Source organism: Protopterus annectens, chromosome 1.part1 (genome assembly GCF_019279795.1).
Source record: "Protopterus annectens isolate FY-2018-M chromosome 1.part1, PAN1.0, whole genome shotgun sequence".
Lineage (NCBI taxonomy): Eukaryota > Metazoa > Chordata > Ceratodontiformes > Protopteridae > Protopterus > Protopterus annectens.
Window position 1 is genome coordinate 518,211,469 of NC_056726.1, and position 20,161 is coordinate 518,231,629.

Below are 20,161 nucleotides of genomic sequence, written 5' to 3' on the forward strand. Positions count from 1 at the left end.
CACCAAATGAAAGAGTGGATCCCAAGATAGGCAGCCCGAAACCGGGATCTGATGATGGAGTGAAACAATAAATATGGTGGATGACTTTTTGGCTTTAGTGCACCAACAGAGTGAAGATATGGCCAGTGTTATGGCAGGTAAATCAGGAGGGGGTGGAAGGACATCTGGCATATGTAGCAGTTGTGAAAATTATGCTGCAAGAGAGGAAATATTATGTCACATTATAGGGAAAGCCATTTGATTCTATCTGGACACAATGATAGGTAAAAACAAGAGGTGGTAATGACTAACCCTGGGCAGTGGAGGCAGAGGAATACCAATGGAGGTAGGGTGAGATGAAAGTGGAGGTGAGAGGATGTATATGGTGCACCAGCAGTACTAGTATGGCAGAGTTAGCATAGGGCAGACAGCGATATCTCCAATTGGAAGAGCAACTGACAAACAAACTCCTTCAGAAGTGAGGAGGGTTGACAGGGCTGAATCACCAATTTGGGTTTTGGCAGGGATGATTAAGGTGGTATAAAGTCTCCTGCCAAACAAAAGAAAGGAAAGGGGAGGAAGAAGGAAGGATAAATATGGGGATAGATCAACATTAAAGACTTGAAACAATAAGGAGATCACTATGAATTAACTGAGGTGGCCTGAGGGAGGAGGAGGAGGTGATGGAAGAGTGGAGTGAAATGGAGGAGTAAATGGACCATAAGGCATGGGAGGAGTTGAGAAGGAGTGAAGGCAGACCAACCCAGTCAAAGGGACAAGACACCACAAAGTCATCAGTTGGCTCATAAAAGCTGTACCAGGTTCAGACCCTGCAAGGAAAGATGGCTTGGAAATGGAATCTGGTAAGTGCAGGACTTGTTGCAGGGGGGACAGCACCAATGGGGCTTCACTATCTGTGTGTTTGTTTTCTATTCACTGTGCATCAGGTAAAAAGGAGGATTGAGATAAAAGTTAGAGAATGCAGGAAAAGACAAAAGACGGTGGTGGGAGAAGAGATGTGAAGAATCGAGGGATAAGGAGGTGAAGAGCTTGAATTTTGAACATAAGACTGATTTAAGCCACTCCGGGGGCATAAAGGAATAAAACCCTGACTATCATCCAGTTGGCCCAGGTAAAATTAGTGGCTCAGTTGACTGACAGAGCAGCAAGGAGGGATGGGAGTGCCTGCCCTGGGTGGGAGGGTGCTCATCAATGACATTTCATAAGTGCAGGTATGGTCCAAAGAAGCGAGTTTCTCTTGAACACAGTTGATGAGCATGGGGATGGGGTGGGGAAAGGCATATGAAAATACCCCAGAATACCAATGTCATTAGGATCCACAACTGGCCCCAGCAATACCAGAATAGTCTGGAAAGGTAGGAGGATGGCTGATAGACCCATCATGGACATGTGGCTCTGGGGGTTGGACTGGTAGGATGGGGTCTGAGGGAACAAAAAGCTAAAAAAGAGAAAGGACTTTACTGGTTTGTGAGCTGGGATGGAGAAAGGCCCACTGCATGATGCAATGGAGTTTCAATAATGGAAAAAGTACTCTTGTGATGTTTTTCATTTGCACTAATGATGAGCAACTATTAACACAAAGGAACATATAACCTCCAGGCCCAAGGAATGGAAATCAATGGACACATGTTTAGTGACACACTACATTTTTGTCAGTTTGTATGTTCACTCAGTAATACCAGTTATATATTCTGAGGTGAGAATTAAAAGTCATGCATTCCCAAATGCATATTTACAAGAAAATATATTTATGTACGCAAAGGGAGGTTAGAAGGCAGAGTAGTCAGTCTTCTGTTAAGAGAGGGAAGAAGGGGAGTGAGAGGAAGTTAGCCAATTATCTTATGAGGTGAGGCTATTTTTGATTTTTTCTTGATAACTGATTCATTAATAAGCAGAATACAGATAAATATTTAGCATTACTGCATGCATTATATCATTAGAAAGTTATATTGTAATGGTTAAGATTTATATCTCAGAGATGACCGAGTCTAGACAAACTGCATTATCTTACATAAAGTTACAATACAGTTCTATGGAGGCAAGCTGCTACGTGCATGAAAGGCTAATGATTACGACAGAATAATTTCAAAGGGGTGAGGTCTGGAAGAAAGAAGAAATGACAGAGAAGTAGAGAGAGAGAGAGAGAGAGAAAGAGATAACCACACAAGTAAGTTGGATGGGGGTTTCAGTACCTGGGTAATACCCAAGTAGCTGTTAAGGCAGCTGATTGACAGTGAGTATAACCTATTTCCTCGGGTTGGGGGGGTACATCACTGTAACCATGTGGTGTGGCCAAACATGCTTGAGGTCCATCTCCTGAGGAGGTGACAGCAGAGCAGGAAAGAAAGGGGTGGAGAGTGGGGAGATGGTATGTAGGTGGTGTGAATAATTAAATAAAGAGGAAAAAAGGAATTGAACAGAATCAAGAGAGAAATGCTGGGTATAATATGCTTAGTGGAACCAAAGTTATCAAACAGAGAGTAAGAGAGAGATGGGGAAGATAAAAAAAGAAAGGCTAAAAATGGGTAGGAGTGGATCAGATGTCCTAGCAGGTGGAAAATGGGTTGGGGATATAAGTGAAGGAATTTAGGGGATAGTGACAAAGAGCATGTGAGAGGAACAAGAAATAGGTGGGTGGTATGCAGAGGCATACATGAAGATACAGGAGTAGTAGTGGGAACCTCTTATGGCCGGAATGGAGATGAAGTGTAAGAAATTATAGAATGAGTGGATGAAACTGAATGAGTGAAGAAGAGAGGAAACAAAGTAATATGGACAGGGGATTTTAAAGTAGTGTCAGAACCAAGACTGTCTAGGCTATAAGAGAAGGCAGAATTTAATGTAAAATGTTAGAAATGTTCAAGGAAATGTACAAAGCAAATAGAAGTGCTAGAAATGTGATTGGAAAATTGGGGGATTGTGAGACCTTTCAAGTTTAGCAGACAGGAAGATAAATAAGCAAGTAGGCTGGAAAAGATATTGGTGGATGATGAAATTCTATGCAAGGTGAAGGCTGCAGATATGCATATGAAAGAGAAGTATCAGATCAATACTTAGTTATTATACTGTACAAAGGGGGAGGGGCGTAGAACGGTGATGATGAAACCCACACAAGTGGACAGTCAGATCAGGTAGAATGGCTACAACACATGCTGAAGGTGTGAGCCAAAGTAATACATCAGAAGTGTATAGGCAGGGATTAAGGAATGGGATGGAACCAAGGTTTTCTGGAGGGCAGAAGTGATAAGGCACAGAGGCCATCAAAACAGATGGCAATGGGATCACATTAGAGAAAGAGTGGTCACAGGAGCAGACAGATGTAAAGGCACAGGAGGAAGAGCAAATGGAGGAATATATGTATGCAAACGTGGAGAGAAATCAAGACAAACAGAGAAATAAAGGGGAATAGATATGACACCATTAGTATACAGGCTAAAGGACTTGGCAAAGAGAGTATGGGTACCTAGAGTGAAAACTGATGGAAAGAAGAAGCGTTATTTAGAATAAACAGATAATAGAAGAGTTCAGGAAATTCTTTCAGAAAATATACTTGTAGTGGGAAGCAGGTGGGATGCAGTTTGTGGAATGGGATAGGCCAGAGCTAGGGGAGGAGGACAGAAAAAGGATGAATAGTGTGGGAGAGATTATTCAGTGATCATATATATGAAGAATGGTAAAGGAAGTAGTCTGGACAGCTTCCCAGCTGTTAAATATAAGCTGGTAGAGGAATACATGGCAAGTTTATTTAATGTAACCAAAGAAAAGAAGTGGAAATGCCAGTCTATATGGCAGGCAGAGGTGATGGTGTAATGTAAGGGTAGGGGGGGGGATCCATGGAGTAATATAACAATTTAGTTATGGTATAGTGATAAGAAAATAATGGCTAGTATATACACAGCTAGACAGGACACTTAACTACCAAAGGTAGTGGGGGAATCACAAGTAGGTTTCATGAAAAGTGGGTCATCTACAGATCAATGGAGAATGTTGGTATGACAGAAAAAGGGTAAATGGAGCCAGGGTAATGCTCGTGGATGTACAAGAATACTTATAACTCAGCAAATTAGGAGTTTAAGATGAAGATGTTAGAGCAAGTATTGGGGGGGGGGGGCTACAATGAGCCTAAGGTTCAGATTAGGGTAAATTGGGCTTGTCAGGTAAGGTAAGGTTAAACAGGGGAATATGGCACAGATGTCTACTGTCCCCAGGGTTTTTCATATTGAAAATTTAGCACAGAAAATGAACAGGCTGCTAGAGAGATGGGGAAAAACAGATTAAAGGAGTAGAATACATTTATTTGCTAATAATTATATGCTACAATTGGAGGCTGTGGAGGTGATGCTACCACAGAAGTTAAAGATATTTGAATCTGGAAAAGAATTTGGTTTGGCATATCATCCTAAAAAATCATTGGTAGCAAAGATTGTGTGGGATACAAAAAACAGTAGGGTTGCCATGGTTAAAAGGATGGGAGAAGGATTTGGTTGTTGACATATAACTGTAGGAGAGCTTAGGAGAATAACTTGGGAGGATCTATGAGATACAGTAAAGAGAATGTTTGATAACTGGACAGGTAGGATAAGGATGTTAAATGGGAGAATAATGGTAATATTGCTAGTAATTTGTATGTTAATACATGATGAGTAAATGAATGGAAATATGCGTATTTCCTACTTAGGCTGTTGTCAGGCACTCCACATACAGGGGATTTTACTGCTGGTTTTAGGCATGGGCTGCCATATTAAGGTTTTGTGTCATTAGAAAATATTGAGGTCAAAGTTAAATGTACGATTGGGAGGTGCTAGACTATTAAATTTCCTCCATAAAGATTTTCTTTACCCTGCCAAATAATGAGGATACCAGAGAGAAAGACAGAGATAAAGAGTTAAATACATTTTCTTCCAAAGCAACATTAATAGCGTGAGAAAGGATTTCACATGTAAGTGTCCATAGATAAGATTTATTTACCTTTATAACCGTGATTTGCAGAAGGGCGACTTGCACATACCCGAAAGGCAGTCTGCAAGATATACAAACACCGAACGTAAAAAGGTGTGAATGTGCAATGACCGAATGCACAGTGAGATTCGCTCATTGCACATTTGACATTCAGGGGTGGATTGCACTATAGTGGGGATCGGGAAATGGTTCCTTTCCACACTGTAGTGCGATCTCACAGTTAGAATAATAAAGGAGGGGAGGTGTGGGGGGGTGCAGGGGGGATTGTCCCCCTGCTTTACACTTTGTTTTTTTTTCTTCGATTTTCATGTTTGAAAAACAGCGAATCTGCTGTTCGATTTGCTGTTTTTTGAACATGTAGGTGTGTCAACATTGTTAGTTTTGTGGATTAGAGTAGCTCACAGGAGCACTCGCCCTTCTGCAAATCGCAGTTATAAAGGTAAACCATAAGATTCTGTGCTTTCTTTGAATATACAGACTTGCGCCACTCAGAGGGAATTAATCACTCACCAACATTAGCTCAGTGGAAAATAATTTCTTGCCCTGGTCCCTCCTTCTAGTCTTTATTACAGCACTTAAAAGAGTCAATAAATGATTTTTTGAATGACCAGAGTGACAAAGCTAAGAACCAAGTTTCTTGGCCACATTGGACAAAAAATTCTGGTCTGTGCCATAATAAAAGTTACTAATACGAGCTATCAGTAGAAAAACAGTAACATTACAAAGAAAATTCCTATACCCACACCACCATAGTAGATTTTCTTAACTTCCATAAGAAGCATTCTCAAATGGAATTATCTGCAAACCATTAACATTTGAAGCAATCATCTTTTAGCAAACAAATACCTTTTGTAGCAGACATCTCAGATCTCATTAACCAAGAAGCCTGAAGAAACATCTTATAAATTTACTGCACATTTTTTCCTTGCATTTTTTAACACTACAGCCACCCTTTGGTCAAACTTACACAATACCTATTCAGGGTAGCATCCTATTTATTATGTGTATTTTCTGCCATGGAGAAGACAGTAAAATGCAACAGCCATCATTTTATATATGACGTATTTCAGAAATGTATGTCTATATACCTGTATCTTTATAAAACATTACACATGAATTATGTGTGGCAATCAGAAACATAACTATTTATTCTTCCTTTCCCTCTCCTCCCCTTACAATTCAATGAAAATAAATATATATTTTAATATAGCACTAATTCTGACTAGTGGTACCTAACTAACTAACTAACAATCAGGAGTTATCGCATGAGGTATTAAAAAGCGATTTCTGAAAGTAATATATAAAATTCTCTTTTTATCCACAAAAAATATTTCTTCAGGGTCTGAAAACTACCAGCTACTGCTACTTCAAATACTGGCACTATTCAAAATTTCAAACAAGAATTTGCAATATTTGAAGTAGCAGTAGCTGGTAGTTTTCAGACCCTGAAGAAATATTTTTTGTGGATAAAAAGAGAATTTTATATATTACTTTCAGAAATCGCTTTTTAATATCTCATGCGATAACTCCTGATTGTTAGTTATCAGAAAGCTTCAGAAGCTTTCTAAACCTAGTCTTCGAATAAAAATATTCAGGGGATCTAGTTTTGTGGCTGCAAAAATTGTCATTGTGTTTTGAACCAAACATATCCATTTCTTTTTAATCTTCATAGTACCTCATTAATGTTACAGTCATCACCATTCACGGTGTAGTAAAATACTATATATATATAATAATATAGATGTTTCCAAAACCAGTTCTGCTGTTCCCTACATTTTTTTTATTTTGTTGATCAAAACTATATGTCCATGTAAAATTTTAAAATAACATTCTTCAGTGCAAGTATCTGTTTTTCATTGAGACCAGCCTACCTTTCTATGATGGAACTGAGAGTTTAATGAAAAATGATGTACAGATTTTAAAATAAGCTAAAAGAAAATGTACATAAATGATATTACTAGTCTCAACACCAGTACATTTGGCAATACATTGAAGGTAGAATAGTTAAAGGAAATGTTTGCACTAAGTAAATTGCCTGTGGTTTCAGCAAGATAAATCAACAATGGTTCTTTGGGAAGGACTGGGAACATCTATTGAGTGACAAAATGCAATGACACATATACCTGTTTCTTCTGTTTTGGTGGGAGTGGATATTTCACCGTTTCTCTGAGCAGCAGACTTCTGTAAAAGAGTGCAGAGTCTCAGCTGTTTTGTGTTACGATATATACAGAGAAAACAGTTTATGACAAGAGGTAGTTTTATTTCTTTTTACCTTATCAGAAGTATCTGATCGCCTGGTTCTTTTCATAATTTCTTCAAGTCTCTGAAAACAAAGATCAAAGTACTCGACTGAAATGCAGTCTTCAGACACAGACAAAGTAAGAACTGTTTAATCAATGAGAGATTACGTTGTCAAGGATAAAAATACAGTACATCATAACTCCTCTCTGTCACCTCATCAAAACAAAATTGATAAAAAAGCAGCCTCAGAATGAACAGATTTTCATGTAATATATAGAGCCAGTCTGTACTCAGTTGCTGTAATAATATTAGATAAATGTCCATTCAGGGTGTTGCTATCAAGTGAAGACAACAGCAATGGAGAAATAATGTTTGTAATAAGCCAGATACTTCTCTTTTCCTTTAGACTTCCAACTTCAGACCTACAATTGGCTAAGATCTTTTTTCCTGTAAATTAAATGCATTAGCTGAATTTACATTCCTTGAAGTAATTCCAACAAATATAAATTTGCTTTGGTTCTTTTCTTGAAATGAACCCTACTCCTACAGGCTCGTGATATAGAAAACTGATTTTGTGTATGTTCAACTAGAAAGAAATCAACAAAATGAAACTCATCTTTTTTGTTTCAAGCTGACTAGAAGTGAAACTAAAGTTATGACGAACGTGATAAAGGGAAATAGTATGCAATAATAATTGGTAAGGATAGGAGAAAATCAAAGCCATAAATTCTATTTCCACTGGGTATTAGTGCTGCTATACTATTGTTTTACAGTTAGTTTACTCAGTGTAAATACCTCAACAGGTAGCACTCTCACTGCTGATGCTGGAAAGGTGCATTCATGAGTGTGGTGCCCTCTGAAGGAGATCGTAAACCGAGGTCCCATCTGCCTCAGATGGTGGTAGCTTGGGTGGATGTAATAAATCTCATGACACTTACGGAAAACAGTACAGGCTGTTTACTTATACTCAAATATAAATGCCTTTTCCAGTCTGGGAAACATTTTTTTCTAAAAAAATACTTTATACACACAACTCAGAAATTTTTCATTATACATTTTCATCCACCTTATATATTAACCTTCTTTTTTTCTTACTCTAGTCCCTCCGCTTTTGCCATATCTACAACTTTTATACATGCTTTAGGATACTATATAATAGAAATTCTCTTCCCTTCCTTCCCTCCATAAAAAAACAAACTTGCCATTCATATCTTTTTTTTTAAAACACTTTTTATCATAGGTTCATAGGTTCATATTAGTCTATCTGCCCTAGGGCATTTATAAGCCTAGCCAGAGTGTGTTTGGCTTTCACCACCCATTTTAAATTAATTTTGCTATACCCTTTTTCGAGGTTAGTATACTGTGCCTCTGTCTAACAGTGACAAGGAAGTGATACCCGGGGTAAACCTACAATCTCCCATCCACTCATCAAGATTCCTCTTGAAGAGTGTCAATGAGGGACTCTGCCTAACCTGGACTGGGATTTTATTCCAGAGTGAAGGGAGCCTCTGGGTTATGAATCTGTTCCTCCAGCATGTCCTATTTATTTCAGTGCTGGGGTTCAAGTCTCTCGAGCGCATAGCTCGATGGGATTTGGATTTTCTGAGGTGCAGCATGTCCATTAATTCCGGGTTGGACATGGCTTTATACGTCAGGCACAGATCGCCTCTGAGCAGGCGGTATGCCACTGAGTAGAGCTGGAGTTTCTTTAACCAGGCAGCATATGGCATCTGTTTGAGCCCTTTGATCCTCTTGGTGAGGTACTTTTGGGGTCTTTCCAGTTGCTGCAGGTGTCTGGTAAGGTACAACCCAAAAGGGGCATTGTACTCAATTATGGGCCTGATGAGGGATGAGTAAAGAGGCACAATGACCAACCCTGATCTAGATGTGAATCCCTTCATGATTAGGTGGGCTATATAAAATGTTTTTCTAACCACTTTGGCCACGTGGTTGTCAAATGAGAGATTGCTATCAACTTGGGTCCCCAGGTCCCTAATTGCTTCTTCTGTACTTAATGGATTACCACCTATGTGGTAATTTGTGGGCACTTTGTTTTGCCAGAGGGATGACTATACACTTTTGGCATTTAGCTTGAGGCCATGGCTCTGGCACCAGTTGTCTGTTTCTATGAGGCCCTTTTGGAGGATGCTTGTGTCGGCTGGAGAGTCGATTATGGCCAGTTTGCAGTCATCTGCAAACTTGGTCAGCCACAGTCCTTCCGTGTTGGCCTGTACCTCAGAGAAATATATACCGAACAAGAGAGGTCCCAGGACTGAGCCTTGTGGGATGCCACTTGTAACTGGTTTGGAGTCTGACATGGCTCCAGCAATTCTAACCATGTGGGTTCTGTCCTTGAGCCAGTTTGCAACCCATCTAGTGACATAGGGGTTTATATTTAAGCTGGTGAGCTTATCTATAATGCCCGAGTGGGGTATTGTATCGAAGGCTTTTGCAAGGTCCAGGTAGGCTGTGTGGACCACCTTCCCCTCGTCAATGGCCTTGGTGACTGTTTCAAAGAAATCAACCAGGTTTAAGAGGCAGGATCTGCCTTTAACAAAGCCAAACTGGGTAGGATCCAGTGTCTGTAGGTCCCCAATATCTTTATTTATGAGGTCCATGATGATCCTTTCCATAGCTTTGCAGACCAAGCTAGTCAGGCTTATGGGGCGATAGTTTCCAGGATCCGTTGAGGCACCACCTTTGTGGAGAGGGACCACTGTTGCTGTACGCCACTCTTTGGGTACATATCCTGTAGTAAGACTGAGATTGAACAGTAGTTTTATGTTTGGGTTTAGCTCTTCTTGGAGTTCATGTAGGATGCAGCCCGGGACACCGTCTGGTCCCATTGATGCTGTGTTTTTTGCTTTGGAGAGGGCAGCTCTTACCTGAGCATCTGAGATGTCAGGGGGGCAGCACTCTGCTGGATAGATACTTGCCCTTTTGGTGGGGAGGGGGGGGAGAAGTTTGCACTGAACCTGTCAGCTAGGATGTTGGCAATGTCTGTGGGTTCGGTGTATTTTTTGTCATTTTGGACTAATTCTGAGCATATCTGGGAATTCCCACACAGGTTCATACCATAACTAAAGAAAGCCTTGTGATTATCCTTAGTGTCCTGTACAAGTATTCTCTCGAAGCTGGCCTTAGATGATTTTATGAGTGCCCATAGTTTTTTGCTAATACTGATCAGATATGCCTTCCCTTTTTGGGATTTTGCTCTATCATGTAGTAGCTTCCTCCTTCTATTGTATAGTTTGTTTATGGCTGGGGTCCACCAGACAGGACGTCTGCCTTTGGAGGATTGGGTCTTGGTTTTATTTGGGATTGCATGATCCATGCATTCCTGAAGGTGTTCATAGAACGCGTTTATAAAGGATTCTGAGGTCTGGGCCATATTTTCCACAGGCCCGGGGGCTTTGAAGGATTCCACCTCGGTTTTGAGGAGTGTAAAATTTGCTTTAGAGAAGTTTTTCACTGTGGTTTTCAGGGCAGGGGGTGGGGTCGGGATGTGAATATCCAGTGAGATTAGTTTATGGTCTGATCTTACCGGTGAGGGATACACTTCTGGTCTGGAGCATAGAGTCCCCATGTTGGTGATGATCAGGTCCAGTATGTTTTCCCCTCTTGTGGGAGTAGTAACAAGTTGTTCCATAGCATTTGAGTTTATAATTCTAGGAACCTTTGGGCTAGGGTGTCGGAGCTAGAGTAATGCTCCCAGTCTATGTTTGAGTAGTTGAAGTCGCCCAATATAATGGTGTTTGGAGAGACCTTCGTATTTTCCAGTGTTCTCAGGAATGCCGAGTGGGGTTCCTGGGTTTGGGAGGGTGGTCTATAGCAGGCTATAAACTGGAAGGCAGTTTTACCCACTGCTAGTTGCACATGGATAGTCTCTGATGCTTCGTGCTGTGCCACCAACCTGGAGGTGTGGGTATCTTTGACGAATATTGATACTCCCCCTCCTTTTGTGGTTCAGTCCAAGTTTTGGGGCCGAAAAGCATGGTATGAGGTATAACCTGGTAGTGCTGGGGTGCTCTCGGGAGCCTTGAACCAGGTTTCTGTTACTGCACAGATATCGATGTTCTCCATGCTAAGGAGAGTTTCGAGTGCGTGCATCTTGAGGTTTAGACTTCTGGCGTTGAGTAGCATTACTCTTAGTTTCTTATCCCTTGTGATACCTATGGAGGTGGGTTTGTCTTTTGAGCCTTGCCTAAAAAGGCACTATGGGGGTAGCAAGAGCCTTTGCCAATATCTGAAAGCCCAGGGGTGACAGGTGCAAGCCGTCCCTAGCGAAGCATCGTGGCTTGTCGAGCATGTCATCCCAGGCTGACAGGCATTGGATCCCCTTTGAATGACACCAATACTTAAGCCAATTGTTGAAATTGATCATCTTGTCTTCATATTGTGGCATCATTCTTGGTGAGGGTAAGATGCTACTCAAGGTCAGGGTCATACCGGCCTGGGCTACATGCTCAGAGAGCTCCTCTATGTCTCTTTTCATGTAGTCCAGGGGGTACGTCTCAGGTCATTCACACCAGCATGGACAATGACTGAGTCATATTTGTACTTGCCTTGGAGTGACCTGAGTGCTTGTGTTATGTGCCGGATCCTAGTGCCCGACAGGCAGCTCACCGTGACCTTCTCCTTGTTCAGCCTGGTGAGCGGGACGTCAGTGTGCCTGATGATAGAGTCACCTATTACAAGTGTATCAGGTGTGTTGTTTAGCCTTAAGGGCTGTGACTGTTCAGCACACTGGCTTTGTGAGCTATGTGTTGCACGTGTTTTGTTTTGGGGTAGCAGTTGCTTGGGTGTCTGCTTTGGAGGTCTCTGCTGCTTAGAAAGATTTTTATTTAGAGCCTCCGAGTATGTTTTTGTGTGTTTATGTGTTTGGTTTGCTGTCGTGGTAGGTCTATATGAGACTGGAATTGTAGTGAGTGTGGTTTCCTTCTCCTCCTGACTGGTTTCGCCAGTACTGAGTTGAGAGAGCTTAGCCTCCAGTATGGCTATATGGTTGCATCTCTCACATGTGTTGGAATTTGTTGGGAGGAGGAGAGGGTTGTCTGTGTACATGAGGCAGTTGTAACATTGCCTCAAGATTCCCAGATTCACCAGCTGAGAGGAGATTGACAACTGTCCTTTGGACATGCTAGAATAGTATTGGTAATTCGTTTATAGTTGAAAAAAAAGGGCCAATGGGAAATGAGGTACTCAAAGGGAGTTTGTGAGGGTGTAGTCCTTTTAATATTTTAGTGCTGACATATAATTGCTTTAGTGAGCAAGTGCCAGGTAACTTAAATGCAATGTGTTACAGGTAACTTAAATGCAAAAACAACAAACAGTAACTTTCTTTCAAGTGAAACAAGGAAATAAGTGCAGTAAGCAATGCAGATATCACTAGGGATCCACAGAAGTGCTGAAAAGCCGCATTTTAGGTGGAATTAGCGTTTCAGGGAAATAACAAGCAAACAAACAACAAGCATACAAACAAAGCTAGATTCAGCAGGCCGGGATCTAGTCTATGCTACAGCAAACAAGGTGTACCAATTTCAGTAAGAAACAGTTCAAATATGCAGACACTATAAGCCTTTAACCAGGAATTCCCAGCTCAGAAGGGCAGAGTCCAGCCTCTCCTCCCACAAGAGTGCAGACCACGAACCTTCTTAATGTAAAATAACTGGCCTGAAGCCCAAGTGCTTAAACCAGAACTAATACACTTTTAGAATAACAGACACTGAGCCCTCAATCAGCAGTTCACAACTTAGAAGGATGTAAGCTACCTGTCCTGCCACCACAGTGCAGGCCACAAACCTTCCTAATGTAAAACAACTGGTCTGAAGCCCAAGTGCTTAATCCAAAAGACTTAGAATGACAGCTACACTTTAATCAAGTTACTACCAAGCAGTAATAAATACAACTGAATACTTTAAAGAATGCCTGGATTAGTGCTCAAGTTATACAAACAAAGCTAGATTCGGCAGGCCTGGATCTAGTCTATGCTGCAGCAAACAAGGTGTACCAATTTCAGTAAGAAGCAGTTCAAATATGCAGGCACTATAAGCCTTTAACCAGAAATTCCCAGCTCAGAAGGGCAGAGTCCAGCTTCTCCTCCCACAAGAGTGCAGACCACAAACCCTTTTAATGTAAAATAACTGGCCTGAAGCCCAAGTGCTTAAACCAGAATTAATACACTTTTAGAACAGACACTGAGCCCTCAATCAACAGTTCCCAACTTAGAAGGATGTAAGCTACCTGTTCTGCCACTACAGTGCAGACCACAAACCTTCTTAATGTAAAACAACTGGCCTGAAGCCCAAGTGCTTTAACCAGAATTAATACACTTTTAGAATAACAGACACTGAGCCCTCAATCAGCAGTTCCCAACTTAGAAGGATGTAAGCTACCTGTCCTGCCACCACAGTGCAGGCCACAAACCTTCCTAATGTAAAACAACTCGAATTATCGAATTATCACTGACATAGGCAAACTTATGTTTGTATAAAAGCAATCAAACCATATCAAAAAGTTCACATTTACAAACATTATAGGACATATAACAATATATGTGATGTATAATCTGAGCAACATTACATAATTACTCAGTTCTTGCCTTCTCTTAAACCTCATTCCTCCTCCAAACATTTTTGTATTGTTTCCACAGTTTCCATTTTTTCTATGTAATTTACTCCTATGGTTTTTAAAGATCCAATTTCCTGTTCTTTTATCTATGTTACCATATTCAAGTATAGTTGGTTTAGATTTTGACTTCCATGTTCTAGTAATTGCTTTTTGGCAGCTACCAGAATTAAACTTAACAAGGCTTTACTATGTCTAGACAATTCAGATTCTGTATACCAGCTCAAAAAAAAAAAAAAATTTCCTTAGCTACACTCATTTGCTTACCCAGTATTCCTGACAGTATTCCTATATGCTGTAGGGAATTTTTAAAGTCTGTCAGCTAGGGTTGCCACCTTTTCAAATGCCCAAAGTGGGATATTTTTGGTACAAATATCAGATTTTGCAGGCTGAAACTTATCCACGGCCAGTGCAAAGGACAGAACTTCTCTTTTTGCCTAGATAAAAGCTTATTCTTGTAGCATTTTAGTTGCTTATTCTGTTTCTTATGACATTTAGGCGTTTCAGACACAAAGTAACTGTTTTATGCAACTACTACATATGATATAGGAAATAATTTTGCCCTAAAATCTCAGGACATTTGCCAATTTTATAATTTTTTTGCAGAACACAACTGCCCAAAGAGGGACTGTCCCTCGCAAAGTGGGACAGGTGGTAACCCTACTGCCAGCTCATTACAGCCCCAAAACATATGTTCCAAGTTACCTCTTTCTTCTTCATCATACCTGCAACATTTGCCAACTACCTGAGGAAAAATTCTTTGGAGTCTGCTTGGGGTATAAAAGTATCTATGCAAACACTTCCACATCAAAATTCGAAATCTGCTAGACTTTGTAGCATATTTGGAAGTCATACTTATGTCCTCTCCATTGTTTCTTTGTGAATTACATATCCAATCTGTATTTCCAATCTTTTCTGATGTCTTCTGACTGTGTCCTATCAGACAATATTTTATTTGCCCTAATAATTATTCCCTTTTTAACAGCAGTTTCTGTTCTACAGTCATTTAAAAGCTCAACCAGTGCAGGTCTTTCATTTAGGTTTCCCTTATCCCTTTCTCTTTGTCTATATTCTGGTATAAATCCCTAAGACATAAGGGAATCACTAGCCTGCAATCCAAATGTCTTATTGGCCTCTTGCCATTCTATTACCTTTCCTTCTCTAATTACTTTTTCCCAATGCCATGGTTGCTTTGCTAGCTTTCTTCAATAAATTCCAGACCCCTCTTGTCTATTCTCTGTACCCCTAATTTCAGTCAGTTCTATTGGCAGAATCTCCTTTTCCCATTGCTGCATTGGCTTATTTCTTAGAAAACTTTCTGCTACTATATGAATATACTACCAAGTATGACTGTTGTTATTCTCCTTAAGGATCTGCATCCAAAATCCCATCCTTTCCTTATTTCTTGAATTAAACTCCCTGCTTCATCATCCTTTTCTACTTTGAGTTGTAGCTTTCTGTTTGTGTTATGTGTAAGAGCCTTAACTGCTCTAAAACATACCTTCAAATTAGGTAATCCTAAACCTCCTTGTTCTTTTGGGAGGATCAACTTATCCCACTTGACTCTTGACCCCTTCCCCTCGCAAATAAAACCCTTCAACTGTTTATGAATCACTGTCCACAACGTATCCTCTTAGTGATAACATTATGCCTCACCTGTGTATAAAACTAAAGGGGCTAAAAACATTTTTACTGCTTGTATCTTACTATTCATATCCATGGACAAGAGTTTCCAGTTTCTCTTTTTTTAGTCTCTTCCCACATACCCTTAGCTGAAATAACAGAATCATTTTTAATCCACACTTCTAAATACTTAATTTTATCATGTCCTGATAAATGTAAGTGTTGCTGGACCAATTCATGTGTGGTTACATAGTTTATAGCTATAGCCTTTCTTTTATATTCATTAATTGTATATCCCCAAAAAATGCAGAACTGCCTCATAATATTCCATAACATGGACATAACCTTTTCTTGACTACCATACCAATTATATCCTTGAATTTCTAAGTCCTTTATTTTCTTTGCCAGCGGTTCTAAATATAATGCAAATAATAAAGGAGAAAGAGGACACCCCTACCTGGTTCATCTTTTCAGACACAACTTGTTAGAGAGGAATCTTTCCACTTTGATTTTTGACTCTGATCCCTCATAAAACCTTGTAAATTAACTTTATTATTATATCAGGAAATGCAAATGTTTCCATTTCCCTACTCATAAAATCCCAGCTTATTCTGCAGAATGCTTTCGCTGCACCAAGACCTACAAATAACAGCAGTATTTTCTTATATTCTGCTTCCCTCTGGATCATCATTGTTCTGTTAATTTTGTCAACCCCCCCCCCCCCACAAACCACATTGGTCCATAACTATCAATTTTAATATCACCTTTGCCATTCTTTCAGCCCCCCCCCCCCAAACCACATTGGTCCATAACTATCAATTTTAATATCACCTTTGCCATTCTTTCAGCCCCCCCCCCAAACCACATTGGTCCATAACTATCAATTTTAATATCACCTTTGCCATTCTTTCAGCCATTATAGACATAAATACTTTATAATCATGGTTTAGGATCGAGATAAGCCTATATGAAGTTGGATCAGATGGGTCTTTACAGCCACCACAGCTTTTTTTCAGAATGTTGGATCCTCCCTTTCTTTTAAAATGCTGTTAAACAAAACCTTCTAGATTTTCATCACTTCCTTCCCTCCTAACTTGCAAACTTCCAATAGAATACCATCTATTTCTGGAGACTTTCCTCTAGATTGGTTATATATCATCGTTACCTCATCTCCTATCTTAACTTTAGCTGTTAAGCCTTATCTATCTCTAACCTTGATGTATTTCAATCTTCCATAAATATTTCTGCTTGTCCTTTTTCTTGATTTCCCCACTTCCCTGCTGTATACAAATTTTCATAGCATTTCCAAAATATCTCTGATACCTCTACAGCATCTCTGCTTATTTTTTCTTGTTAAGAGCTACAGAAGTCTGGCAATGGCCCTTTCTACTTTTTACTGCCTAAGTCGCTGTGCCAAAGGTTTTTGTGCTCTGGAGTTAATCATCAAAAAACAGTTGCTTAACAGCAGTCTTTCTAAACTCGTGCATATTACTCAAGTAGTCCCTTATTTTTTTATCACTCAACAATTGTGCCTCCTCTTGTTCTGTTACATTCCCCTTATTTTGTTATACTTTAACCTTTGTCAGCCACTTTAATTCTTATTATCTTTTTTTAACCAGATCTCTTTTTCTTTTATTTCTACCCTATTCTTAAACTCCAATTTCATTTTATCCCACTCACTAGCTATGACTTCTGGAGTATTTTCTATCTTCCCTAATAACTCCTGGATAATTTCCACTACTCACTCCTTAAATGCCCTTTTTTAACAGGTATATGGGGAAGCACCAGTGTCTCATCTTTACTTCATTACCCTGCATTTTTATCTTAGTAATTATTGGTGTATGATATAAAATGCTTACTGGATGTGTATCAAAGTTCACAATTAAATGGATATTTTCCTGTAAATACAATTTCTATCAAGTATATGGCAGTTATTGTACCTTGGGTAATAACATGTAAATTATCTCAGAGTTACTGCTACTGAATTCATGTCTTTCATAGCAAATATTTTCATAAATTTCTTCACAAATCTACCCTCTTTTGTTATATTTTCCCTTCTAGGCTCCCCAGATACATCCTCATTGCTGCAAATCAAATTCCAGTCCCATGTACTAGCAATATTCCCTGATGAAAGCTGATTATTTCTCTCATTTGTTTAAATTAGAAAATAGGAGTTTTAGGTGGAATATTATTAATACATGCCAGTGTAATCCTCAACCCTTGAAAGTAGTCCCTTGCTACTACAAATTTGCCATTATTATCTGTTTTTCCCCTTCTATCACTACTGAAGCTCCTTTGGCAATAAGTACTCCCCTTTTCCTTTGCCCCTGATATTGTGCAAAATATCCATCCTGAAATCCTTTCTTTAGCAAATTCACATGCTCAGTTCTTTCCAAATGTGTTTCCTGTAGCAATGCTACTGCAGTCTGCATTTCTTAACATAATTAAGTATTTTCCCTTTTGCCTATACCTGCAAGACCATTATCATTCCAAGAAAACATGGAAAGTGTTGCCATTATGGTAGGAAGTCATTATTCCCACCTATTATATATGGCAGCTTTTTAAAATGTCTAATCCCAGTTTTTGTGATATATACAACTGTTAATGTTTGGCAGGTTAGTACTTTATTCATTATTTTCCTTAAAATCATACATTGGACCTACATCACGTTTTACAAGACTTTCTGTTTTAATAAATATTTTCACATAAAAAAACAGACTTCCAGAACACCCCATAACCTATTCATTTATTACAAGCACACACACACACACACACACAGACACACACACACACACACACACACACACACACACACACACACACACACACACACACACACACACACACACAATGTACATTTTCAAATAATGAAGTTTAACCCTCCTAATATGAATATTTGTGCCAAATAGACAGCTACTAACACAGGCCCTAGATAATCTGAAGTTGAGGCTACCCAAGCTAAGAAACATTTTATTGTCTGTGCTTCTACTTACACTAGTTGGTGTCTGTCCTTTTTTATCTTTAATCCCCTTACTCCAGACGTGAAAACTACTTGCATACTTTCAAAACTCATTAACTTTTATCCATGAATAAACCAGTGTCCTATCTTCTATTGCCCCATTATCAGCTTTCCTCCATGGAAAATAAGAAAAGAAAGATAAATGAAGTATTCTGTTTCAGCCTGAAAAACAAACTGAAAGACTTATCGCTAAAGAAAAACTTTTCATTATATTCATTGTTCACATATTTACTTGTTTCCAATTAAACTTTGTTATTAGTCTAAGGAGACTTAGTAAGAGAAAACATATCGACTCTATATGTTATGATCTGTGTACTTATATACCCACCTCAGCAAATCAAGATTAGAGCCTATTAACCTAAACATGTTTTTGCCTAGCTTTTCCTCTCTTTTTGTACTCTAATGCCTACATTTCTTAATACCAAAAAGAAGAATGAAAAGACAAAGAAAAATGCATCTATTTACTTTAATAAATTGATCACATACAAGATCAACTAAAAATACTACAAAAATTAAATGTATATCATGGAAAGTTTCATAGACATACTGTTAAGAAAAAAATGTTTACATACTGCTACCCTTTTCCTTCCTTCTCCCCTTCTTAAGAGTCCTTCCACACATTAATGACATGATATAAGGCAAGTGCCTTTCAGTTCTAGACAAGTTTAATAAAGTCAGCACAAGCCCATTCTTTCCATTGATTCTTAAACAGCCTTGTTTCACAAATGTGAGTAATGTTTGCAGTCTCATATTTATTCACAAATTTCCAAGTTGCTGGTCGCCTTCCTGTTTATCTTCATCTCCCAAATCCAGATTACCATTCAATTTTATGTTGCTCCCGATTTTTCTGGTCAACTCCTGTGCCTTTTTCTGTCTCTCAAGCATTTTCCTTTGGAACAGTGGAAAATGTTTCATTGACAAATTCTCTCCATGTGCTTTATTATCAGAAGAATGAGAAGCAGAGTCCCCTTCTGCTTGATGGCTCAATTTGTTTGGACAAACTTTTACATTTCCTCCTTAGCCTCTTCTGCATCAAGGAATGACTTTTATCCTCCAGGAAATAAATACTCTGAAGACAACTAGATACACAGCAGCTTGAATCTCATACCTGTCTCTCAACATTGACAATGACTGGAATACATTTGTTTTGCTTCTGCCTGGTGTACAGTGAATAAGCATTTTCCACAAACACTCTACAGTCTTCAACTTTTAATACTTTGCCCTTTTGCCACAATTTTGTCAGGATCTGGTAGGTTTGCATATTTACTAATAAAGGTCATGGGTGCTTTCTCATGGCCATATTTGGAGCATACATACAGTGTGCTCTTTCAATTAACAGTTCCTGCTGTGGAATACTAATCCATTTGCTTATTTGTGCCTTCATAAAATTAATACAGTCTGCTCCTTCTAGTTTCTCTGGAACAGCAGAAAAAAAAGTTATGTAATCACCATAACGTTCCATCTGTAGTTTCCATTTTCATTCTTCCTCAACTGATGGGTTTGGATCTAAGACTCGGATCTGACTCAGTCACTTCTGCCAGATCATAAGATCCAACAACTCACAAGCTCCACCCTTTACCCATATTGCCCTGTCAACCTAACATACCTCAGATCGAGTTTGGTGCCTATAGATATAAAGGCATGACCTATTACAGAAATTGACAAAGACAGAAAGAAAAAAGGAAGCTTGAG

At 39.3% G+C, this 20,161-nt stretch overlaps 1 protein-coding gene across 1 annotated transcript in view; it reads right to left on the reverse strand.

The window, feature by feature from the left end:
• The window catches only part of MAP7 (microtubule associated protein 7), a 1,390,439-nt gene that overhangs the window by 96,622 nt on the left and 1,273,656 nt on the right, over positions 1–20,161 (reverse strand). The window contains exons 19-20 of the mRNA XM_044076419.1: positions 7,232–7,282; positions 7,083–7,140 (exon numbers count right to left, since the gene is read on the reverse strand). Coding sequence (XP_043932354.1) covers positions 7,083–7,140; positions 7,232–7,282 — 109 coding nt within the window. The remainder of the gene's footprint in view (positions 1–7,082; positions 7,141–7,231; positions 7,283–20,161) is intronic.